The sequence below is a fragment of the Xenopus tropicalis genome, chromosome 8 (assembly GCF_000004195.4).
Source record: "Xenopus tropicalis strain Nigerian chromosome 8, UCB_Xtro_10.0, whole genome shotgun sequence".
In the NCBI taxonomy this organism is placed as follows: domain Eukaryota; kingdom Metazoa; phylum Chordata; class Amphibia; order Anura; family Pipidae; genus Xenopus; species Xenopus tropicalis.
Genome location: NC_030684.2, coordinates 145,388,004 through 145,414,148, shown reverse-complemented (window position 1 = coordinate 145,414,148; position 26,145 = coordinate 145,388,004). Strand labels below are relative to the sequence as shown.

At 57.0% G+C, this 26,145-nt stretch overlaps 1 protein-coding gene across 6 annotated transcripts in view; it reads right to left on the bottom strand.

Annotated features, from left to right (window-relative positions):
• Positions 1 to 4,973: 4,973 nt before the first annotated feature.
• The window catches only part of adam15 (ADAM metallopeptidase domain 15), a 61,892-nt gene continuing 40,720 nt past the window's right edge, over positions 4,974 to 26,145 (bottom strand). The window contains exons 15-24 of one of the 6 annotated variants that reach the window (XM_031891367.1): positions 15,264 to 15,372; positions 14,816 to 15,014; positions 12,270 to 12,347; positions 10,212 to 10,323; positions 9,990 to 10,134; positions 9,789 to 9,888; positions 8,835 to 8,900; positions 6,787 to 6,858; positions 6,350 to 6,468; positions 4,974 to 5,715 (exon numbers count right to left, since the gene is read on the bottom strand). In XM_031891367.1, coding sequence (XP_031747227.1) covers positions 5,670 to 5,715; positions 6,350 to 6,468; positions 6,787 to 6,858; positions 8,835 to 8,900; positions 9,789 to 9,888; positions 9,990 to 10,134; positions 10,212 to 10,323; positions 12,270 to 12,347; positions 14,816 to 15,014; positions 15,264 to 15,372 — 1,046 coding nt within the window. In that variant the 3' untranslated portion in view covers positions 4,974 to 5,669. Of the gene's footprint in view, positions 5,716 to 6,349; positions 6,469 to 6,786; positions 6,859 to 8,834; positions 8,951 to 9,788; positions 9,889 to 9,989; positions 10,135 to 10,211; positions 10,324 to 12,269; positions 12,348 to 14,815; positions 15,015 to 15,263; positions 15,373 to 26,145 lie in introns of all 6 variants that reach the window. The other 5 variants (XM_031891362.1, XM_031891365.1, XM_031891364.1 and 2 more) reach the window with 5 other exon arrangements.

The following is a 26,145-nucleotide window of genomic DNA, read 5'->3' as shown; positions in this document are numbered from 1 at the left end:
TGGCATTCCCAGTACCCAGAGGCACAAACAGCCCCCCCCCCAGCCCAATAAATAGTGACTGTCTGTGGCACCTTACAGCCCCCCTGGCATTCCCAGTACCCAGAGGCACAAACAGCCCCCCCCAGCCCAATAAATAGTGACTGTCTGTGGCACCTTACAGCCCCCCCGGCATTCCCAGTACCCAGAGGCACAAACAGCCCCCCCAGCCCAATAAATAGTGACTGTCTGTGGCACCTTACAGCCCCCTGGCATTCCCAGTACCCAGAGGCACAAACAGCCCCCCCAGCCCAATAAATAGTGACTGTCTGTGGCACCTTACAGCCCCCCTGGCATTCCCCAGTACCCAGAGGCACAAACAGCCCCCCCAGCCCAATAAATAGTGACTGTCTGTGGCACCTTACAGCCCCCCTGGCATTCCCAGTACCCAGAGGCACAAACAGCCCCCCCAGCCCAATAAATAGTGACTGTCTGTGGCACCTTACAGCCCCCCTGGCATTCCCAGTACCCAGAGGCACAAACAGCCCCCCCCCCAGCCCCAATAAATAGTGACTGTCTGTGGCACCTTACAGCCCCCCCGGCATTCCCAGTACCCAGAGGCACAAACAGCCCCCCCCCAGCCCAATAAATAGTGACTGTCTGTGGCACCTTACAGCCCCCCTGGCATTCCCAGTACCCAGAGGCACAAACAGCCCCCCCAGCCCAATAAATAGTGACTGTCTGTGGCACCTTACAGCCCCCCTGGCATTCCCAGTACCCAGAGGCACAAACAGCCCCCCCCCCAGCCCAATAAATAGTGACTGTCTGTGGCACCTTACAGCCCCCCTGGCATTCCCAGTACCCAGAGGCACAAACAGCCCCCCCCAGCCCAATAAATAGTGACTGTCTGTGGCACCTTACAGCCCCCCTCCTGGCATTTGCCAGAACCTACAGATTGTCAGTCCGGGGGGGTATCTGTATTATACACAGAGCAGGGGGTATATAAGTCTGATGGTACATGGGGCAATTTTAGCGACTGTCATGTGACCAATGAGTGCAGCCAATGAAGGGGCAATAGCCAGTGTCTTGCTGCCCCCTGCCCATCTGAGTTTTACCCTGCCATGTGCCACTGGAGGGGTAAAAGGCTTGTTATTTGGGGGTATATTTGGGGAATTTATATACAAGCCAATTTCCCATAATGCCCCACAACTCCCCGCACCCCGGGGCCCCTGCCGTGCAGCGCTGGTGTGAGAAGTGGGATTAGAGGGGAATTTGGGGGGGGATTTGCACGCACCATTTAGCAGCAGATTAATCCCCTCGGCTCCACTCATCCCTTTGTCTTTGTAGCATGAAAGGAAGGTGCCGCTGGGCAGCCGAGCGTGGGGATCCCTGGCACCGGGCACAGAGCCCCCACTAGCTCTACCCCCAAACTGATTAGTGCTAGAATAACCAGGGGCAGGGGCTCATTGTGGGAGTTGTAGTTCAGACGATAGAGGGACACTCATGTATAGTCTAATGCTGGATGCACAGGGGTGAGAAGCAGCATAAAACTGCTAATATCATGTAAAGAAGACATAAAAATAAAGCAAATTGCAAAGGTGCCAGGGAGGGTTTATTTCCCCTTTAAAATGGCATTTTGTCCCCTATCAGACTCCTTGCTGCACAGCCCCATCTCTATTAGATTGTAAGTTCCAGTGAGTAGGGCCCCTGTGTGTGTGATATATACACCCTCCTGTCGTAAGCCCCTCCCTCCCTGTATTGAGGGCCCCAGGCCAGTAAGCCCCTCCCTCCCTGTATTGAGGGCCCCAGGCCAGTAAGCCCCTCCCTCCCTGTATTGAGGGCCCCAGGCCAGTAAGCCCCTCCCTCCCTGTATTGAGGGCCCCAGGCCAGTAAGCCCCTCCCTCCCTGTACTGAGGGCCCCAGGCCAGTAAGCCCCTCCCTCCCTGTATTGAGGGCCACAGGTCAGTAAGCCCCTCCCTCCCTGTACTGAGGGCCCCAGGCCAGTAAGCCCCTCCCTCCCTGTACTGAGGGCCCCAGGCCAGTAAGCCCCTCCCTCCCTGTATTGAGGGCCCCAGGCCAGTAAGCCCCTCCCTCCCTGTACTGAGGGCCCCAGGCCAGTAAGCCCCTCCCTCTCTGTACTGAGGGCCCCAGGCCAGTAAGCCCCTCCCTCCCTGTACTGAGGGCCACAGGTCAGTAAGCCCCTCCCTCCCTGTATTGAGGGCCACAGGTCAGTAAGCCCCTCCCTCCCTGTACTGAGGGCCACAGGTCAGTAAGCCCCTCCCTCCCTCCCTGTACTGAAGGCCCCAGGCCAGTAAGCCCCTCCCTCTCTGGGCATGCTGGGATACAGCTCTGGGCAGGCTGAGCATGCTGGGAGACCTGTTATTGCCCCTCAGTACCCCCCCCCCATTGGCACTGCCCCCAGTACAATGGGTATAAAGCCCTCGGTGCCCCCAGTACAATGGGTATAAAGCCCTCGGTGCCCCCAGTACAATGGGTATAAAGCCCTCGGTGCCCCCAGTACAATGGGTATAAAGCCCTCGGTGCCCCCAGTACAATGGGTATAAAGCCCTCGGTGCCCCCAGTACAATGGGTATAAAGCCCTCGGTGCCCCCAGTACAGTGGGTATAAAGCCCTCGGTGCCCCCAGTACAGTGGGTATAAAGCCCTCGGTGCCCCCAGTACAGTGGGTATAAAGCCCTCGGTGCCCCCAGTACAGTGGGTATAAAAGCCCTCGGTGCCCCCAGTACAATGGGTATAAAGCCCTCGGTGCCCCCAGTACAATGGGTATAAAGCCCTCGGTGCCCCCAGTACAGTGGGTATAAAGCCCTCGGTGCCCCCAGTACAGTGGGTATAAAGCCCTCGGTGCCCCCAGTACAGTGGGTATAAAGCCCTCGGTGCCCCCAGTACAATGGGTATAAAGCCCTCGGTGCCCCCAGTACAATGGTATAAAGCCCCGGTGCCCCCAGTACAATGGGTATAAAGCCCTCGGTGCCCCCAGTACAATGGGTATAAAGCCCTCGGTGCCCCCAGTACAATGGGTATAAAGCCCTCGGTGCCCCCAGTACAATGGGTATAAAGCCCTCGGTGCCCCCAGTACAATGGGTATAAAGCCCTCGGTGCCCCCAGTACAGTGGGTATAAAGCCCTCGGTGCCCCAGTACAATGGGTATAAAGCCCTCGGTGCCCCCAGTACAATGGGTATAAAGCCCTCGTGCCCCCAGTACAATGGGTATAAAGCCCTCGGTGCCCCCAGTACAGTGGGTATAAAGCCCTCGGTGCCCCCAGTACAGTGGGTATAAAGCCCTCGGTGCCCCCAGTACAATGGGTATAAAGCCCTCGGTGCCCCCAGTACAATGGGTATAAAGCCCTCGGTGCCCCCAGTACAATGGGTATAAAGCCCTCGGTGCCCCCAGTACAATGGGTATAAAGCCCTCGGTGCCCCCAGTACAATGGGTATAAAGCCCTCGTGCCCCCAGTACAATGGGTATAAAGCCCTCGGTGCCCCAGTACAATGGGTATAAAGCCCTCGTGCCCCCCAGTACAATGGGTATAAAGCCCTCGGTGCCCCCAGTACAATGGGTATAAAGCCTCGGTGCCCCCAGTACAATGGTATAAAGCCCTCGGTGCCCCCCAGTACAATGGGTATAAAGCCCTCGGTGCCCCCAGTACAATGGGTATAAAGCCCTCGGTGCCCCAGTACAATGGGTATAAGCCCTCGGTGCCCCCAGTATAATGGTATAAGCCCTCGTGCCCCCAGTACAATGGGTATAAAGCCCTCGGTGCCCCCAGTACAATGGGTATAAAGCCCTCGGTGCCCCCAGTACAATGGGTATAAAGCCTCGGTGCCCCCAGTACAATGGGTATAAAGCCCTTCGGTGCCCCCAGTACAATGGGTATAAAGCCCTCGGTGCCCCCAGTACAATGGGTATAAAGCCCTCGGTGCCCCCAGTACAATGGGTATAAAGCCCTCGGTGCCCCGGGCATGACACCCCCCCCCCCCCTGTGCGACCGGATTCCCAGCGACTCTCAGGGAAATGTTCCCACTCGGCCGATAAGGGGAAAAGCCGCCCCGCCCCTATCTGCTTCCTGCAGCCCCGGTCCCACTGCCATCCCCGCCCTGTGCCAGGCTGCCCGCTGCCAACCCAGTGTCACATGACTGCGCCCCCACATCTGCCCGCTGATTGGCTCATTCTACTCACTGCACCCCCAGACTTAGGGAATGAACCCCTCGAATGGGCCGAGACTCGGGTACCCGGGGGCCACTATTGCCCCCCCAGCCCACTGTGTCACATGACTGCCCCGCCCATCCAGCAACTAAGCCTTCTGGGAGCTGTAGTTTCTAAACACTCCCATCTACCAACAGCAGTGGCTGAGGTTTATTACGCCTCCTCCTGATATTGCCGAACTACAACTCCCAGAATCCTCCAAAAGGTAACCACAAACACACAGTCCAGGACAAAGAACTTGGGGACACCGCCCCCTGTAGGTCTCCCGGCGCTACACACAGAAGTTACCAGATTCGCAGTAATGAGACACTGACACCTACTGGCCGTGTGAAGCAATAACCGGGGCGCAAAGTGCCCATAAGGTTCTATGTAGCGGCGCCATCTGCTGGCTGAGCAAAGCAGCACAGAGAGAAACCTTCCCTACGGCCGCACTATCCTGTAATGTGGGGAAACACTGCCACCTGGTGCCCATTCCCAGTAATAGCAGGAGGGGGGAGAGAATGAAAGGCCCAGAACAGAGAGAATGAAAGGCCCAGAACAGAGAGAATGAAAGGCCCAGAACAGAGAGAATGAAAGGCCCAGAACAGAGAGAATGAAAGGCCCAGAACAGAGAGAATGAAAGGCCCAGAACAGAGAGAATGAAAGGCCCAGAACCGAGAGAATGAAAGGCCCAGAACCGAGAGAATGAAAGGCCCAGAACCGAGAGAATGAAAGGCCCAGAACAGAGAGAATGAAAGGCCCAGAACAGAGAGAATGAAAGGCCCAGAACAGACTTCGGTTTCCAAACTCCATTTTATTGCGGAACATTTCCCGGTTCGGTGACGGCAGCGACTCCAGTGCAAATATCTGGGGCGATTTTTATCCCTAAAACGTGGAACCGGTTCTCCCGGGAGCGCTTGGGGGTTGGATGATCCGCGTCGCACAGAGGAACCGATAAAGGGAAAGTAAACCCTCTCACTAGGAATGATTTTGTCCCTTTTGTCATTGTCCCTTTTATTCCCAAATCAACTGAAAATCATTTCTCCTTCCCAGAATCCTCACCAGGGACGGATACATTTTATATGAAAAACAGAGGTTCCCCAAAACCAAAGCCCCCCCTTATTGCACTGCCTCACTCTCCCCTGCACTCACACTCACACTCACTCCCATCACATAAATACATCCCATGAGGCCACTGAGAATGATACAGCAGGACTATGGGCCCCGTGACCCCCCCCCACAAGCCCAGGGAGGGGGGGCAGAATGAGTCCGGGGCCAGTAGGAATGGTGTCATTGGGCATTTGGCCGCCCAGAGGTGATTAGTCGACAAGTCTGCGTCGGGCCCCTAAATCCTCTGCAGCCCAAATACGCCCCATGAAATCCTTAGAACAGCAGGTGGGGGGCCAGCACCCACATAGAGAATTATGGGGAGCCCAGGGGCTTCTGCTCCGCCCTCTCCTTGTGTCTCCGACGCGTCCAATCAGCAGTCGCTACACCTGCTGGGCTCTGTCTGAATGTGGGGGGGGCGGCGCAGGCCTGGGGGGAGCAAAAAGAAGATTAATGTAACCCCCCACACAGCAGGTTCCCCCTACGCTCTCCCCTTACTGGTTTCTACCCACCTACTGCCCCTCGACCCACCCCCCAACTGAGCTCCCCTAAATACTCAACTGCCCCTCCAGCACCCCCTAAATCCACCCCCACCGACCTCCCCTAAGTCCACTGCCCACTCCTCTATCCACCCCCACCAAATTCCCTGAATCCGCAACTGCCCCCCCCATTCGCTCCCCCACTAAATCAATAACCGCCCCTCCATTTATGCCCCACCCACAACCACCCCAACAACCTCTGATAAATCCACAACTGCCCCTCTATCCAACCCCCCCACCAACTGCCCCTCCATCCAACCCCCCACCAACTGCCCCTCCATCCAACCCCCCCACCAACTGCCCCTCCATCCAACCCCCCCACCAACTGCCCCTCCATCCAACCCCCCACCAACTGCCCCTCCATCCAACCCCCCACCAACTGCCCCTCTATCCAACCCCCCACCAACTGCCCCTCTATCCAACCCCCCCACCAACTGCCCCTCTATCCAACCCCCCACCAACAGCCCCTAAATCCAACCCCCCCACTGGCCTGACCCCCCCATATCCTGGGGGGTGCTGGTTACCGTGACGGCGCGGCGATCATGTGATCAGGATAGGCTGGCACGGTGAGGAGAGGGGCCTGAGACAAGGGGTCCAGGGGCAGCGGTTTCTTGGGGGGAGGCGGCTTCCCTGGCACAGGCGGCTGAAGGGGGAGGAGGAAGAAGATTATTTCTACTTATCATCCAATTGGCTCCTTTATTAACCAATCAGAACACTGTTTAGTCTTCTGTTGAACTCTGACCTTATCCAGTGTCTCCCATGGAAACAAGACTTGGAATGTTCTATTAACACTCGGACCAGAGGGGAAGCCAAATATCACCAGCCAATCCCCATCAGCCTACAATGCAACCCTCTACATATTAACCACACCCCCTCATTCCCCATATGCCCCTCCCACCACCAGACACACCCAGAAGGCCCCATCACCAGAGAGTTCATCACCCAGGGCTGTGGGTGTTACCTGAACCTGCCGGGGGGCGGGATCCGCAGGGAGAGGCCGGGCAGGGGGTGGCGGCCTGTCCTCATCATCAGCCTGAATGAGAAGAGCCATGATAATGAGAGAGAGAGGCATGCAGGGAAATGGCGGGGGCGGGGCAAGTGAGACAGGCAGTGGGTTGGTGCATGTGACAGCCAATGAATGTGAAAGAGTCAAAGTCAGAGTTGAGGGCAATTAGCAACAGAACCTGAAGTACTGACACCTCCCCCCAAACCCTATATGGCTCCTCCCACCCACAGTCACAAACTATATGGCCCCTCCCCCTCATATTCACTCACTATATGGCCCCTCCCCCTCATATTCACTCACTATATGGCTCCTCCCCCTCATATTCACTCACTATATGGCCCCTCCCCCTCATATTCACTCACTATATGGCCCCTCCCCCTCATATTCACTCACTATATGGCCCCTCCCCCTCATATTCACTCACTATATGGCCCCTCCCCCTCATATTCACTCACTATATGGCCCTCCCCCTCATATTCACTCACTATATGGCTCCTCCCCCTCATATTCACTCACTATATGGCCCCTCCCCATCATATTCACTCACTATATGGCTCCTCCCCCTCACATTCACACACTATATGGCTCCTCCTTCAAAAACACTACAGGGTACCTCCCACACACATCAATACTATGTGGCTCCTCCCACACACATCAATACTATGTGGCTCCTCCCACACACATCTATACTATGTGGCTCCTCCCACACACATCAATACTATGTGGCTCCTCCCACACACATCTATACTATGTGGCTCCTCCCACACACATCAATACTATGTGGCTCCTCCCACACGCACACTATGGGGTGTATCTATTAACATTGGAGACAAAGATGTTGCCCATAGCAACCAATCAGCAATAAGATTTCAATGGTCTCCAAAATCAAAAACAAAGATCTAATTGGCTGCTCTTGGCCTGATGTGCAATCAGCATGTCTACCTGCCCGCCCCCTTGTCTCCGCCCCCCTGTCAATCACATGTGTCACTGTAATTAGGGGCTGTTATAAACCCGCCCCTTGTTACTCCCAGGGGCCCGACTTGCCCCAATACCCTGCGCTTCCTGCCCCCTTGTTGCCCCGCCCTTTGGCCATTACTGGGCTTTGCCTGTAGCCTCTGGGTATTTATTCATTCTGTTCTGTATTGAACCCTCGGGCCAATCTGCAGCCGGGGCACGGGCCCTACCCGCTACTCACTCACTGCAGGTCAGGCCTAGCAGTGTGTGGCTCCTCCCACAACACACTATGGCACCTCCCCCACACCCACTATATGGCTCCTCCCCCACACCCACTATATGGCTCCTCCCCCCACACTATATGGCTCCTCCCCTACACACACTATATGGCTCCTCCCCTACACACACTATATGGCTCCTCCCCTACACACACTATATGGCTCCTCCCCCCACACTATATGGCTCCTCCCCTACACACACTATATGGCTCCTCCCCTACACACACTATATGGCTCCTCCCCTACACACACTATATGGCTCCTCCCCCACACACTATATGGCTTCTCCCCCACACACTATATGGCTCCTCCCCTACACACACTATATAGCTCCTCCCCCACACACTATATGGCTCCTCCCCCACACACTATATGGCTCCTCCCCTACACACACTATATAGCTCCTCCCCCACACAGTATATAGCTCCTCCCCACACACTATGGCTCCTCCCCCCACACACTATGGCTCCTCCCCCACACACTATGGCTCCTCCCACACACTATATGGCTCCTCCCCACACACTATATGGCTCCTCCCCCACTATATAGCTCCTCCCACACACTATGGTCCCACACCCCCACACACTATATGGCTCCACCCCACTATATGGCTCCTCCCCCACACACTATATGGCTCCTCCCCCACTATATAGCTCCTCCCCCACACACTATATGGCTCCTCCTCCCCCACTATATAGCTCCTCCCCACACACTATGGTCCCTCCCACACACACTATGGCCCCTCCCCACAGCAGGGAGCAGTGACGTTACCTGGCAGCGTTTGGGCAGTGGATCGGGCGGAAGAGGCTTGGCCGGTGGGTCGGGCCGGTCGGGGCCCTGAAGAGCAGATCGAGGAGGAAGGAGAAGAGAGAAGCCAGAGGCCATTCCTCACATCCAGGAGAGAGAAGAACAGGGACAAGGTGGGATGCAAGGGAGGGGAGGGGCCACACAGAGAGGGGGAGGGGCCACACAGAGAGGGGCCACACAGAGAGGGGGAGGGGGCCACACAGAGAGGGGGAGGGGCCACACAGAGAGGGGCCACACAGAGAGGGGGAGGGGCCACACAGAGAGGGGGAGGGCCACACAGAGAGGGGGAGGGGCCACACAGAGAGGGGGAGGGGCCACACAGAGAGGGGGGGGGCACACAGAGAGGGGGAGGGGCCACACAGAGAGGGGGATGAGCCAACAAGAGGGGAGGGGCCACACAGAGAGGGGGGGCACACAGAGAGGGGGAGGAGCCAACAAGAGGGGGAGGGCCACACAGAGAGGGGGAGGGGCCACACAGAGAGGGGGAGGGGGCCACACAGAGAGGGGGAGGGGCCACACAGAGAGGGGAGGAGCCACACAGAGAGGGGGAGGGGCCACACAGAGAGGGGAGGAGTTGGTGTGAAGGGGGGAGAAGAAAGAAAAGAGGGGAAGAGAGAATGTAAGGGGGGAGGGACGAGGAAGTGACGGACACAAAGGGAAGTGACAGAGAGAGACGGGGTAGAAAGGGAATGATGGCAGTTAGTTAATATGATGTTAATTGAGAACATGGGGATGGCGGATACAGAGAACACGTGAGAGACATGCAGTCCATGGGCCCCCCTCCCCCAATACATCTGCCCCATGTGCGCCTCTTTATAACTGCCCCAGGCACATTGGCTTATGCCCCCATCCCAGTCCCCACCCCCCCGTACAAACCCCAATCCCCGGTGCCAATGGTGGAGGATGCGGGTTTCTCACCTTGCTGTGGGTCGACATGACCTGCAGTTCTGTGCCCTGGGCCCAGTTTGGGGGCGGGGGCCGCTGAGGGCGGGACGGGTCGTTGCCAGACTGCGCCACCCTGTGGGCACAAATCACATGGGGGTCTCAATGCCCGCTGTTTGGCCAATGACAGGTATAGAGCAATACAAGGGGCAATACCATGATTGGGGGGGGTATTACCTGTATTGGCACTTGCTGCTGGTGCTGAACTTGCCCAGTCTGCGCTGCAGAGTATCGCGCTTTATGTAGCAGATTCCCAGCAGGACCAGGAGGGGCACGACCAGTAGGAAAAGCACCAGGAGGGCCGCGGTGACGGAGCTGCCATCTGTGTGCGAGGGGGACAGACCATTAGCATGGAGAGGGGGGGAACCAAATGAGAATCCCCCGGTGCCCCCCACTTACCCGGCCTGCCAGAAAGTGAGCCGCTGTCGATGCTGCCCCCTTGCCCGGAGCCCACACAGTCGGGCGGTGCCCAGCCGGGGTCACAATGGCAGTTACTGTTACTGTTACAGACCTGGGGGGGGGGGAGAATGGCAGTTACTGTTACTGTTTACAGACCTGGGGGGGGGGAGAATGGCAGTTACTGTTACAGACCTGGGGGGGGGGGGGGAGAATGGCAGTTACTGTTACAGACCTGGGGGGGGGGAGAATGGCAGTTACTGTTACAGACCTGGGGGGGGGGGATGGCAGTTACTGTTACAGACCTGGGGGGGGGGAGAATGGCAGTTACTGTTACTGTTACAGACCTGGGGGGGGGGGAGAATGGCAGTTACTGTTACAGACCTGGGGGGGGGGGGGTGGCAGTTACTGTTACAGACCTGGGGGGGGGGAGAATGGCAGTTACTGTTACTGTTACAGAACCTGGGGGGGGGAAGAATGGCAGTTACTGTTACAGACCTGGGGGGGGGGGGTGGCAGTTACTGTTACAGACCTGGGGGGGGGGGGGGGCAGTTACTGTTACAGACCTGGGGGGGGGGGTGGAAGTTACTGTTACAGACCTGGGGGGGGGAGAATGGCAGTTACTGTTACAGACCTGGGGGGGGGGGAGAATGGCAGTTACTGTTACTGTTACAGACCTGGGGGGGGGGGGAGAATGGCAGTTACTGTTACTGTTACAGACCTGGGGGGGGGGGGGGATGGCAGTTACTGTTACAGACCTGGGGGGGGGGGAGAATGGCAGTTACTGTTACAAAAACGGGGGGGGGGGGGAGAATGGTAGTTACTGTTACAGACCTGGGGGGGGGGGGAGATGGCAGTTACTGTTACAGACCTGGGGGGGGGGGGGGAGAATGGCAGTTACTGTTACAGACCTGGGGGGGGGGGAGAATGGCAGTTACTGTTACTGTTACAGACCTGTGGGGGGGGGATGGCAAGTTACTGTTACAGACCTGGGGGGGGGGGAGAATGGCAGTTACTGTTACAGACCTGGGGGGGGGGATGGCAGTTACTGTTACAGACCTGGGGGGGGGGGATGGCAGTTACTGTTACAGACCTGGGGGGGGGGGAGAATGGCAGTTACTGTTACAAAAAACGGGGGGGGGGGGGGAGAATGGTAGTTACTGTTACAGACCTGGGGGGGGGGAGAATGGCAGTTACTGTTACTGTTACAGACCTGGGGGGGGGGGAGAATGGCAGTTACTGTTACTGTTACAGACCTGGGGGGGGGGGATGGCAGTTACTGTTACAGACCTGGGGGGGGGGGGAGAATGCAGTTACTGTTAGCAGACCTGGGGGGGGGGATGGCAGTTACTGTTACAGACCTGGGGGGGGGGATGGCAGTTACTGTTACAGACCTGGGGGGGGGGATGGCAGTTACTGTTACAGACCTGGGGGGGGGGGAGAATGGCAGTTACTGTTACAGACCTGGGGGGGGGGGGGAGAAGCTGTGAGAAGAGGAAGAAGAGGAACCGAGAGAGAAGATGGGGGCAGCGGCCTGTGAGGGGGGGGGGGGCTGTGGCCCTTCTGAGGGGTCCAAATTACCCCCCCCAAAGTCTGTTCTGCCCCTCCCCATTGCTGTGCAGGGAGTCAGCTGATCCAGTGGCAGGGGGGCCCCAAGGGGCCAACACAGAGGCAGCAGCTCCCATTCCCCAGAGGGCAAATAACTGGGGGGCAATCAGCCCCCAGAAACCTCCCCCCCCCCCCCACCGGCCCTTGTGCATTAAACATCCGGCCACATTAACCCCCTCCTGCCTGACTGCAGATCATTCTGCATAACGGCTTTTCTATTAAAGGGGAACTATACCCTCATCTGCACATTTGTATTATTCCTATTGGCTGACTCCTACAGGGGGGGGGGGGTCCAACCAACATGATTATCCATATCAGCCCCAGAGGGGGCAATTATTAGAACAACCAGGTGGTTATAGGGCCGAGACCCCAGGACTGGGAAACACGAGGCATCGGGGGGGTCAGAAAGGGAGGAGAAATGGGGAGAATCCCGTAACGAGAGAAAAGTCTCACCCCCCGGCCGTTACATTTGTTCCTGCAGTTCTGCACCTTCAGCCTCGAAACATCCTCACACTTCTGTCCAATACAGACCTGCAAGAGTTAATTATAGGGGAAACTGTAAGTGCTCGGGGATAAAGGGTAAGTACTCTGTTAGGAACCCCCCCCCCGGGTAAGTGAATCCAATCTCCCCCCAGTACTTACCCAGGTACAGAGCTCTGATTCTCTGTACTTCCTGCTCCTGGGCTGCTCTCTTTCCCATGGTCAGGCAGGAACCCCCTCTGGGGTAAGTGAATCCAATCTCCCCCCAGTACTTACCCAGGTACAGAGCTCTGATTCTCTGTACTTCCTGCTCCTGGGCTGCTCTCTTTCCCATGGTCAGGCAGGAACCCCCCCCCCCCGGGTAAGTGAATCCAATCTCCCCCCAGTACTTACCCAGATACAGAGCTCTGATTCTCTGTACTTCCTGCTCCTGGGCTGCTCTCTTTCCCATGGTCAGGCAGGAACCCTCCCCTGGGTAAGTGAATCCAATCTCCCCCCAGTACTTACCCAGGAACAGAGCTCTGATTCTCTGTACTTCCTGCTCCTGGGCTGCTCTCTTTCCCATGGTCAGACAGGAACCTCCCCCTGGGTAAGTGAATCCAATCTCCCCCCAGTACTTACCCAGGTACAGAGCTCTGATTCTCTGTACTTCCTGCTCCTGGGCTGCTCTCTTTCCCATGGTCAGACAGGAACCCCCCCCCGGGTAAGTGAATCCAATCCCCCCCCAGTACTTACCCAGGTACAGAGCTCTGATTCTCTGTACTTCCTGCTCCTGGGCTGCTCTCTTTCCCATGGTCAGGCAGGAACCCCCCCTGGGTAAGTGAATCCAATCTCCCCCCAGTACTTACCCAGGTACAGAGCTCTGATTCTCTTGTACTTCCTGCTCCTGGGCTGCTCTCTTTCCCATGGTCAGGCAGGAAACCTCCCCTGGGTAAGTGAATCCCAATCTCCCCCCAGTACTTACCCAGGTACAGAGCTCTGATTCTCTGTACTTCTGCTCCTGGGCTGCTCTCTTTCCATGGTCAGGCAGGAACCCCCCCTGGGTAAGTGAATCCAATCTCCCCCCAGTACTTACCCAGGTACAGAGCTCTGATTCTCTGTACTTCCTGCTCCCTGGGCTGCTCTCTTTCCCATGGTCAGGCAGGAACCCCCCCCCTGGGTAAAGTGAATCCAATCTCCCCCCAGTACTTACCCAGGTACAGAGCTCTGATTCTCTGTACTTCCTGCTCCTGGGCTGCTCTCTTCCCATGGTCAGGCAGGAACCCCCCCCCCCGGGTAAGTGAATCCAATCTCCCCCCAGTACTTACCCAGGTACAGAGCTCTGATTCTCTGTACTTCCTGCTCCTGGGCTGCTCTCTTTCCATGGTCAGGCAGGAACCTCCCCCTGGGTAAGTGAATCCAATCTCCCCCCAGTACTTACCCAGGTACAGAGCTCTGATTCTCTGTACTTCCTGCTCCTGGGCTGCTCTCTTTCCCATGGTCAGGCAGGAACCCCCCCCTGGGTAAGTGAATCCAATCTCCCCCCAGTACTTACCCAGGTACAGAGCTCTGATTCTCTGTACTTCCTGCTCCTGGGCTGCTCTCTTTCCCATGGTCAGGCAGGAACCTCCCCCCTGGGTAAGTGAATCCAATCTCCCCCCAGTACTTACCCAGGTACAGAGCTCTGATTCTCTGTACTTCCTGCTCCTGGGCTGCTCTCTTTCCCATGGTCAGGCAGGAACCCCCCCCCGGGTAAGTGAATCCAATCTCCCCCCAGTACTTACCCAGGTACAGAGCTCTGATTCTCTGTACTTCCTGCTCCTGGGCTGCTCTCTTTCCCATGGTCAGGCAGGAACCCCCCCCTGGGTAGATGAATCCAATCTCCCCCCAGTACTTACCCAGGTACAGAGCTCTGATTCTCTGTACTTCCTGCTCCTGGGCTGCTCTCTTTCCCATGGTCAGACAGGACACCCCCCCCCGGGTAAGTGAATCCAATCTCCCCCCCAGTACTTACCCAGGTACAGAGCTCTGATTCTCTGTACTTCCTGCTCCTGGGCTGCTCTCTTTCCCATGGTCAGGCAGGAACGCTCCCCTGGGAAGTGAATCCAATCTCCCCCCAGTATTACCCAGGTACAGAGCTCTGATTCTCTGTACTTCCTGCTCCTGGGCTGCTCTCTTTCCATGGTCAGGCAGGACCTCCCCTGGCGTAAGTGAATCCAATTCCCCCCAGTACTTACCCAGGTTACAGAGCTCTGATTCTCTGTACTTCCTGCTCCTGGGCTGCTCTCTTTCCCATGGTCAGACAGGAACCCGCTCCCTGGGTAAGTGAATCAATCTCCCCCCAGTAACTTTACCCCCCAGGTACAGAGCTCTGATTCTCTGTACTTCCTGCTCCTGGGCTGCTCTCTTTCCCATGGTCAGGCAGGAACCTCCCCCCCTGGGTAAGTGAATCCAATCTCCCCCCAGTACTTACCCAGGTACAGAGCTCTGATTCCCTATGGGGCAGTAGTGGGGGTGGGGTATTTATTCGGGGTACTTACCTTTCCTGTTCCACACGGTGTCCCCGTTGCTACGAGAACCGCCGAGTCCCAAATATCGTCTCCGAGATCAAAGTGGGTCCCGCGACACGACAGCTCCGACCCGTTGATGGTGACACTGACCAGAACCGTCTGGGCCCCGGCGCCGAGCCTGGAACGGGCACTGCCCCCCTGGCACTGAATCTTCCCGCACCAAACGTCACTGCAGGGAGGGAACGGGATAGGTTGTGGCTGAGATGTGGGCGGAGCTTATAGAAATACTGGTGGCCAATAGAACGCGCCGCACACAGATGCACCTTAATGGCTGGCACAGCATCTGGCACAGTTGGTCCAACCCCATCACTGTGGGTCCAATCCGGCGGCTGAGATGTGTTGCCATGGTAACAGCAGGGGTGCCACGTTGTAGCCACGCCCCCAGTAGTAAGGATTCACGTATAAAGGGGAAGTTTACCTCTCGGCACAAGGCAGGTAAGTGCCATCTGGGGATCGGCCGCAATTCCCGTATTTATCTCCTCGAACGTTCACTTTGCTGAAACAGGGGTCCGGCGCGGGGGCGGAGCCTGAAGGGAGAGGGGCAATAAGATTAGGGTGGGGGTATTAGAGGTGGCACTGTGACGCGGGGAATAACCCCCCCAACTCCCTCTACTCGCTAATGCCCTGTAGGTGGCACTGTGACACGGGGAATAACCCCCCAACTCCCTCTACTCGCTAATGCCCTGTAGGTGGCACTGTGACACGGGGAATAACCCCCCCAATCGCTCTACTCGCTAATGCCCTGTAGGTGGCCCTGTGACACGGGGAATAACCCCCCAACTCGCTCTACTCGCTAATGCCCTGTAGGTGGCACTGTGACACAGGAATATAACCCCCCAACTCCCTCTACTCGCTAATGCCCTGTAGGTGGCACTGTGACACAGGGAATAACCCCCCAACTCGCTCTACTCGCTAATGCCCTGTAGGTGGCACTGTGACACAGGGAATAACCCCCCAACTCGCTCTACTCGCTAATGCCCTGTAGGTGGCACTGTGACACGGGGAATAACCCCCCCAACTAACTCTACTCGCTAATGCCCTGTAGGTGGCACTGTGAACACGGGATAACCCCCCAACTCCCTCTACTCGCTAATGCCCTGTAGGTGGCACTGTGACACGGGGAATAACCCCCAACTCGCTCTACTCGCTAATGCCCTGTAGGTGGCACTGTGACACAGGGAAAACCCCCCAACTCCCTCTACTCGCTAATGCCCTGTAGGTGGCACTGTGACACAGGGAATAACCCCCCAACTCGCTCTACTCGCTAATTGCCTGTAGGTGGCACTGTGACAACAGGGATAACCCCCCAACTCCCTCTACTCGCTAATGCCCTGTAGGTGGCACTGTGACACAGGGAATACCCCCAACTCGCTCTACTCGCTAATGCCCTGTAGGTGGCACTGTGACACGGGGAATAACCCCCCAACTCGTCTACTCGCTAATGCCCTGTAGGTGGCACTGTGACACGGGGAATAACCCCCCAACTACCTCTACTCGCTAATTCCCTGTAGGTGGCACTGTGACACGGGGAATAACCCCCCAAACTCGCTCTACTCGCTAATGCCCTGTAGGTGGCACTGTGACACGGGGAATAACCCCCACAAACTCGCTCTACTCGCTAATTGCCCTGTAGGTGGCACTGTGACCGGGGAATAACCCCCCAACTGCTCTACTCGCTAATGCCCTGTAGGTGGCACTGTGACACGGGGAATAACCCCCCAACTCGCTCTACTCGCTAATGCCCTGTAGGTGGCACTGTGACACGGGGAATAACCCCCCAACTCCCTCTACTCGCTAATGCCCTGTAGGTGGCACTGTGACACGGGGAATAACCCCCCAACTCCCTCTACTCGCTAATGCCCTGTAGGTGGCACTGTGACACAGGGAATAACCCCCCAACTCCCTCTACTCGCTAATGCCTGTAGGTGGCACTGTGACACAGGGAATAACCCCCCAACTCCCTCTACTCGCTAATGCCCTGTAGGTGGCACTGTGACACAGGGAATAACCCCCCAACTCGCTCTACTCGCTAATGCCCTGTAGGTGGCACTGTGACACGGGGAATAACCCCCGCCAACTCGCTCTACTCGCTAATGCCTGTAGGTGGCACTGTGACACGGGGAATAACCCCCCAACTCCCTCTACTCGCTAATGCCCTGTAGGTGGCACTGTGACACGGGGAATAACCCCCCAACTCCCTCTACTCGCTAATGCCCTGTAGGTGGCACTGTGACACGGGGAATAACCCCCCAACTCGCTCTACTCGCTAATGCCCTGTAGGTGGCACTGTGACACGGGGAATAACCCCCCAACTCCCTCTACTCGCTAATGCCCTGTAGGTGGCACTGTGACACGGGGAATAACCCCCCAACTCGCTCTACTCGCTAATGCCCTGTAGGTGGCACTGTGACACGGGGAATAACCCCCCACTCGCTCTACTCGCTAATGCCCTGTAGGTGGCACTGTGACACGGGGAATAACGCCCCCAACTCCCTCTACTCGCTAATGCCCTGTAGGTGGCACTGTGACACGGGGAATAACCCCCCAAACGTCGCTCTACTCGCTAATTCCCTGTAGGTGGCACTGTGACACGGGGAATAACCCCACTCGCTCTACTCGCTAATGCCCTGTAGGTGGCACTGTGACACGGGGAATAACCCCAATGTCGCTCTACTCGCTAATGCCCTGTAGGTGGCACTGTGACACAGGGAATACCGCCCCAACTCCCTCTACTCGCTAATGCCCTGTAGGTGGCACTGTGACACAGGGAATAACCCCCCAACTCCGCTGCTACTACGCTAATGCCCTGTAGGTGGCACTGTGACACGGGGAATAACCCCCCAACTCCCTCTACTCGCTAATGCCCTGTAGGTGGCACTGTGACACGGGGAATAACCCAACTCGCTCTACTCGCTAATGCCCTGTAGGTGGCACTGTGACACGGGGAATAACCCCCCAACTCCCTCTACTCGCTAATGCCCTGTAGGTGGCACTGTGACACGGGGAATAACCCGCAACTCGCTCTACTCGCTAATTCCCTGTAGGTGGCACTGTGACACGGGGAATAACCCCCAACTCGCTCTACTCGCTAATGCCCTGTAGGTGGCACTGTGACAACGGGAATAACCCCCCAACTCCCTCTACTCGCTAATGCCCTGTAGGTGGCACTGTGACACGGGGAATAACCCCCAACTCGCTCTACTCGCTAATGCCCTGTAGGTGGCACTGTGACACAGGGAATAACCCCCCAACTCCCTCTACTCGCTAATGCCCTGTAGGTGGCACTGTGACACAGGGAATAACCCCCCAACTCCCTCTACTCGCTAATGCCCTGTAGGTGGCACTGTGACACAGGGAATTGAACCCCCCAACTCCCTCTACTCGCTAATGCCCTGTAGGTGGCACTGTGACACAGGGATAACCCCCCAACTCCCTCTACTCGCTAATGCCCTGTAGGTGGCACTGTGACACAGGGAATAACCCCCCACTCCTCTACTCGCTAATGCCCTGTAGGTGGCACTGTGACACGGGGAATAACGACCCCCAACTCGCTCTACTCGCTAATGCCCTGTAGGTGGCACTGTGACACGGGGAATAACCCCCCAACTCCCTCTACTCGCTAATGCCCTGTAGGTGGCACTGTGACACGGGGAATAACCCCCCATCCCTCTGAACTCGCTAATGCCCTGTAGGTGGCACTGTGACACGGGGAATAACCCCCCAACTCGCTCTACTCGCTAATGCCCTGTAGGTGGCACTGTGACACCGGGAATAACCCCCCCAACTCCCTCTACTCGCTAATGCCCTGTAGGTGGCACTGTGACACGGGGAATAACCCCCCAACTCCCTCTACTCGCTAATGCCCTGTAGGTGGCACTGTGACACGGGGAATAACCCCCCAACTCCCTCTACTCGCTAATGCCCTGTAGGTGGCACTGTGAACAGTGGAATAACCCCCAACTGCTCTACTCGCTAATGCCCTGTAGGTGGCACTGTGACACAGGGAATAACCCCCCCAACTCCCTCTACTCGCTAATGCCCTGTAGGTGGCACTGTGACACAGGGAAAAACCCCCCCAACTCCCTCTACTCGCTAATGCCCTGTAGGTGGCACTGTGACACGGGGAATAACCCGCCAACTCGCTCTACTCGCTAATGCCCTGTAGGTGGCACTGTGACACGGGGAATAACCCCCCAAACTATCGCTCTACTCGCTAATTCCCTGTAGGTGGCACTGTGACACGGGGAATAACCCCCCCAACTCCCTCTACTCGCTAATGCCCTGTAGGTGGCACTGTGACACGGGGAATAACCCCCCCTCGCTCTACTCGCTAATGCCCTGTAGGTGGCACTGTGACACGGGGAATAACCCCCCAGTCGCTCCCTACTCGCTAATGCCCTGTAGGTGGCACTGTGACACGGGGAATAACCCCCCAACTCCCTCTACTCGGCTAATGCCCTGTAGGTGGCACTGTGACACGGGGAATAACCCCCCAACTCGCTCTACTCGCTAATGCCCTGTAGGTGGCACTGTGACACGGGGAATAACCCCCCAACTCCCTCTACTCGCTAATGCCCTGTAGGTGGCACTGTGACACGGGGAATAACCCCCCAACTCGCTCTACTCGCTAATGCCCTGTAGGTGGCACTGTGACACGGGGAATAACCCCCCCAACTCCCTCTACTCGCTAATGCCCTGTAGGTGGCACTGTGACACAGGGAATAACCCCCCAACTCGCTCTACTCGCTAATGCCCTGTAGGTGGCACTGTGACACGGGGAATAACCCCCCAACTCGCTCTACTCGCTAATGCCCTGTAGGTGGCACTGTGACACGGGGAATAACCCCCGCAACTCCCTCTACTCGCTAATGCCCTGTAGGTGGCACTGTGACACGGGGAATAACCCCCCAACTCGGCTCTACTCGCTAATGCCCTGTAGGTGGCACTGTGACACGGGGAATAACCCCCCAACTCGCTGCTATGCTAATGCCCTGTAGGTGGCACTGTGACACGGGGAATAACCCCCCAACTCGCTCTACTCGCTAATGCCCTGTAGGTGGCACTGTGACACGGGGAATAAACCCCCCAACTCCCTCTACTCGCTAATGCCCTGTAGGTGGCACTGTGACACGGGGAATAACCCCCCAACTCCTCTACTCGCTAATGCCCTGTAGGTGGCACTGTGACACAGGGAATAACCCCCCAACCTCCCTCTACTCGCTAATGCCCTGTAGGTGGCACTGTGACACAGGGAATAACCCCCCCAACTCCCTCTACTCGCTAATGCCCTGTAGGTGGCACTGTGACACGGGGAATAACCCCCCACTCGCTCTACTCGCTAATGCCCTGTAGGTGGCACTGTGACACGGGGAATAACCCCCCACTCCGCTCTACTCGCTAATGCCCTGTAGGTGGCACTGTGACACGGGGAATACCCCCAACTCCCTCTACTCGCTAATGCCCTGTAGGTGGCACTGTGACACGGGGAATAACCCCCAACTCCCTCTACTCGCTAATGCCCTGTAGGTGGCACTGTGACACGAGGAATAACCCTCCAACTCCCTCTACTCGCTAATGCCCTGTAGGTGGCACTGTGACACAGGGAATAACCCCCCACTCCCTCTACTCGCTAATGCCCTGTAGGTGGCACTGTGACACAGGGAATAACCCCCCAACTCCCTCTACTCGCTAATGCCCTGTAGGTGGCACTGTGACACGGGGAATAACCCCCAACTCCCTCTACTCGCTAATGCCCTGTAGGTGGCACTGTGACACAGGGAATACCCCCAACTCCCTCTACTCGCTAATGCCCTGTAGGTGGCACTGTGACACGGGGAATAACCCAACTCGCTCTACTCGCTAATGCCCTGTAGGTGGCACTGTGACACGGGGAATAACCCCCAACTCCCTCTACTCGCTAATGCCCTGTAGGTGGCACTGTGACACAGGGAATAACCCCCGCAACTCCTCTACTCGCTAATGCCCTGTAGGTGGCACTGTGACACGGGGAATAACCCCCCAACTCGCTCTACTCGCTAATGCCCTGTAGGTGGCACTGTGACACAGGGAATAACCCCCCAACTCGCTCTACTCGCTAATGCCCTGTAGGTGGCACTGTGACCCAGGGAATAACCCCCCCAACTCGCTCTACTCGCTAATTCCCTGTAGGTGGCACTGTGACACGGGGAATAACCCCCCAACTCGCTCTACTCGCTAATGCCCTGTAGGTGGCACTGTGACACGGGGAATAACCCCCAACTCCTCGTACTCGCTAATGCCCTGTAGGTGGCACTGTGACACAGGGAATAACCCCCAAACTCGCTCTACTCGCTAATGTCCCTGTAGGTGGCACTGTGACACAGGGAATAACCCCCCCAACTCCCTCTACTCGCTAATGCCCTGTAGGTGGCACTGTGACACGGGGAATAACCCCCCAACTCGCTCTACTCGCTAATGCCCTGTAGGTGGCACTGTGACACGGGGAATAACCCCCCAACTCGCTCTACTCGCTAATGCCCTGTAGGTGGCACTGTGACACGGGGAATAACCCCCCAACTCCCTCTACTCGCTAATGCCCTGTAGGTGGCACTGTGACACGAGGAATAACCCCCCAACTCCCTCTACTCGCTAATGCCCTGTAGGTGGCACTGTGACACGGGGAATAACCCCCAACTCCCTCTACTCGCTAATGCCCTGTAGGTGGCACTGTGACACAGGGAATAACCGCCCCAACTCGCTCTACTCGCTAATGCCCTGTAGGTGGCACTGTGACACAGGGAATAACCCCAACTCGCTCTACTCGCTAATGCCCTGTAGGTGGCACTGTGACACAAGGGAATAACCCCCAACTCCCTCTACTCGCTAATGCCCTGTAGGTGGCACTGTGACACAGGGAATAACCCCCCCAACTCGCTCTACTCGCTAATGCCCTGTAGGTGGCACTGTGACACGGGGAATAACCCCCCAACTCGCTCTACTCGCTAATGCCCTGTAGGTGGCACTGTGACACGGGGAATAACCCCCCAACTCCCTCTACTCGCTAATGCCCTGTAGGTGGCACTGTGACACGGGGAATAACCCCCAATCCGCTCTACTCGCTAATGCCCTGTAGGTGGCCTGTCAGCCACTGGGCACTCGAGGAATAACCCCCAACTCGCTCTACTCGCTAATGCCCTGTAGGTGGCACTGTGACACAGGGAATAACCCCCCCAACTCCCTCTACTCGCTAATGCCCTGTAGGTGGCACTGTGACACGGGGAATAACCCCCCAACTCGCTCTACTCGCTAATGCCCTGTAGGTGGCACTGTGACACGGGGAATAACCCCCCAACTCCCTCTACTCGCTAATGCCCTGTAGGTGGCACTGTGACACAGGGAATAACCCCCCAACTCCCTCTACTCGCTAATGCCCTGTAGGTGGCACTGTGACACGGGAATAACCCCCCAACTCCTCTACTCGCTAATGCCCTGTAGGTGGCACTGTGACACGGGGAATAACCCCCCAACTCCTCTAAAGCCCTGTAGTGGCACTCGCTAATGCCCCCAACTCGCTCTACTCGCTAATGCCCTGTAGGTGGCACTGTGACACGGGGAATAACCCCCCAACTCCTCCTACTCGCTAATGCCCTGTAGGTGGCACTGTGACACGGGGAAAATACCCCAACTCCCTCTACTCGCTAATGCCCTGTAGGTGGCACTGTGACCCAGGGAATAACCCCCCAACTCCCTCTACTCGCTAATGCCCTGTAGGTGGCACTGTGACACGGGGAATAACCCCCATCCCTCTACTCGCTAATGCCCTGTAGGTGGCACTGTGACACGGGGAATAACCCCCAACTCCCTCTACTCGCTAATGCCCTGTAGGTGGCACTGTGACACGGGGAATAACCCCCCAACTCGCTCTACTCGCTAATGCCCTGTAGGTGGCACTGTGACACGGGGAATAACCCCCCAACTTGCTCTACTCGCTAATGCCCTGTAGGTGGCACTGTGACACGGGGAATAACCCCCCTACCTCTACTCGCTAATGCCCTGTAGGTGGCACTGTGACACGGGGAATAACCCCCCAACTCCCTCTACTCGCTAATGCCCTGTAGGTGGCACTGTGACACGGGGAATAACCCCCCCAACTCCCTCTACTCGCTAATGCCCTGTAGGTGGCACTGTGACACGGGGAATAACCCCCATCAGATACTCCCAGCCCTGCTGGTGGCACTGTGACACGGGGAAAGCCCTCTACTCGCTAATGCCCTGTAGGTGGCACTGTGACACGGGGAATACCAACTCCCTCTACTCGCTAATGCCCTGTAGGTGGCACTGTGACACAGGGAATCCCCCCCACCCCATCCATATACTCGCTAATGCCCTGTAGGTGGCACTGTGACACAGGGAATAACCCCCCAACTCGCTCTACTCGCTAATGCCCTGTAGGTGGCACTGTGACACGGGGAATAACCCCACATCCTCTACTCGCTAATGCCCTGTAGGTGGCACTGTGACACGGGGAATAACCCCCCAACTCCCTCTAAGCCACATCTCGCTAATGCCCTGTAGGTGGCACTGTGACACGGGGATAACCCCCCAACTCGCTCTACTCGCTAATGCCTGCTGTAGGTGGCACTGTGGCACGGGACATAACCCCCCAACTCCCTCTACTCGCTAATGCCCTGTAGGTGGCACTGTGACACGGGGAAATAACCCCCAACTCCCTCTACTCGCTAATGCCCTGTAGGTGGCACTGTGACACAGGGAATAACCCCCCAACTCCCTCTACTCGCTAATGCCCTGTAGGTGGCACTGTGACACGGGAATAACCCCCCACTCCCTCTACTCGCTAATGCCCTGTAGGTGGCACTGGATCGTGACACGGGGAATAACCCCCCAACTCCCTCTACTCGCTAATGCCCTGTAGGTGGCACTGTGACACGGGGAATAACCCAACTCCGTCTACTCGCTAATGCCCTGTAGGTGGCACTGTGACACGGGGAATAACCCCCCAAATCATCTCTCAATCTCGCTAATGCCCTGTAGGTGGCACTGTGACACGGGGAATAACCCCCAACTCCCTCTACTCGCTAATGCCCTGTAGGTGGCACTGTGACACGGGGAATAACCCCCAACTCCCTCTACTCGCTAATTCCCTGTAGGTGGCACTGTGACACAGGGAATAACCCCCCAACTCCCTCTACTCGCTAATTCCCTGTAGGTGGCACTGTGACACGGGGAAAACCCCCAACTCCTCTACTCGCTAATTCCCTGTAGGTGGCACTGTGACACGGGGAATAACCCCCCAACTCCCTCTACTCGCTAATCCTGTAGGTGGCACTGTGACACGGGGAATAACCCCCAAACTCCCTCTACTCGCTAATGCCCGTAGGTGGCACTGTGACACGGGGAACCAACTACTCTACTCGCTAATTCCCTGTAGGTGGCACTGTGACACGGGGAATAACCCCCCAACTCCCTCTACTCGCTAATTCCCTGTAGGTGGCACTGTGACACGGGGAATAACCCCCCAACTCGCTCTACCTCGCTAATGCCCTGTAGGTGGCACTGTGACACGGGGAATACCCCAACTCGCTCTACTCGCTAATGCCCTGTAGGTGGCACTGTGACACGGGGAATAACCCCACAACTCGCTCTACTCGCTAATGCCCTGTAGGTGGCACTGTGACACGGGGAATAACCCCCACTCGCTCTACTCGCTAATGCCCTGTAGGTGGCACTGTGACACAGGGAATAACCCCCAACTCTACTCGCTAATGCACCTGTAGGTGGCACTGTGACACGGGAATAACCCCCCAACTCGCTCTACTCGCTAATGCCCTGTAGGTGGCACTGTGACACAGGGAATAACCCCCCCAACTCACTCTACTCGCTAATGCCCTGTAGGTGGCACTGTGACACAGGGAATAACCCCCCAACTCCCTCTACTCGCTAATGCCCCTGTAGGTGGCACTGTGACACGGGGAATAACCCCCCAACTCGCTCTACTCGCTACACTGTCGAGCAAGGGAATACCCACTCGCTCTACTCGCTAATTCCGCTGTAGGTGGCACTGTGACACGGGGAATAACCGCCCAACTCCCTCTACTCGCTAATGCCCTGTAGGTGGCACTGTGACACGGGGAATAACCCCCCAACTCGCTCTACTCGCTAATGCCCTGTAGGTGGCACTGTGACACGGGGAATAACCCCCCAACTCCTCTACTCGCTAATGCCCTGTAGGTGGCACTGTGACACGGGGAATAACCCCCCAACTCCCTCTACTCGCTAATGCCCTGTAGGTGGCACTGTGACAACGGGAATAACCCCGCCCCAACTCCCTCTACTCGCTAATGCCCTGTAGGTGGCACTGTGACACGGGGAATAACCCCCAACTCGCTCTACTCGCTAATGCCCTGTAGGTGGCACTGTGACACAGGGAATAACCCCCAACCTCGCTCTACTCGCTAATGCCCTGTAGGTGGAGCTGTGACACGGGGAATAACCCCCAACTCGCTCTACTCGCTAATGCCCTGTAGGTGGCACTGTGACACGGGGGAATAACCCCCCCAACTCGCTCTACTCGCTAATTCCCTGTAGGTGGCACTGTGACACGGGGAATAACCCCCCAACTCGCTTTACTCGCTAATGCCCTGTAGGTGGCACTGTGACACGGGGAATAACCCTCAACTCACTCGTACTCGCTAATGCCCTGTAGGTGGCACTGTGACACAGGGAATAACCCCCCAGCTCCCTCTACTCGCTAATGCCCTGTAGGTGGCACTGTGACACGGGGAATAACCCCCCAACTCCCTCTACTCGCTAATGCCCTGTAGGTGGCACTGTGACACGGGGAATAAACCCCCCCAACTCGCTCTACTCGCTAATGCCCTGTAGGTGGCACTGTGACACGGGGAATAACCCCCCAACTCGCTCTACTCGCTAATGCCCTGTAGGTGGCACTGTGACACGGGAATCCCCCCCAACTCGCTCTACTCGCTAATGCCCTGTAGGTGGCACTGTGACACGGGGGAAATAACCCCCCAACTCGCTCTACTCGCTAATGCCCTGTAGGTGGCACTGTGACACGGGGAATAACCCCCCAACTCGCTCTACTCGCTAATGCCCTGTAGGTGGCACTGTGACACGGGAATAACCCCCCAACTCCCTCTACTCGCTAATGCCCTGTAGGTGGCACTGTGACCCAGGGAATAACCCCCGCAACCTCGCTCTACTCGCTAATGCCCTGTAGGTGGCACTGTGACACGGGGAATAACCCCCCAACTCGCTCTACTCGCTAATGCCCTGTAGGTGGC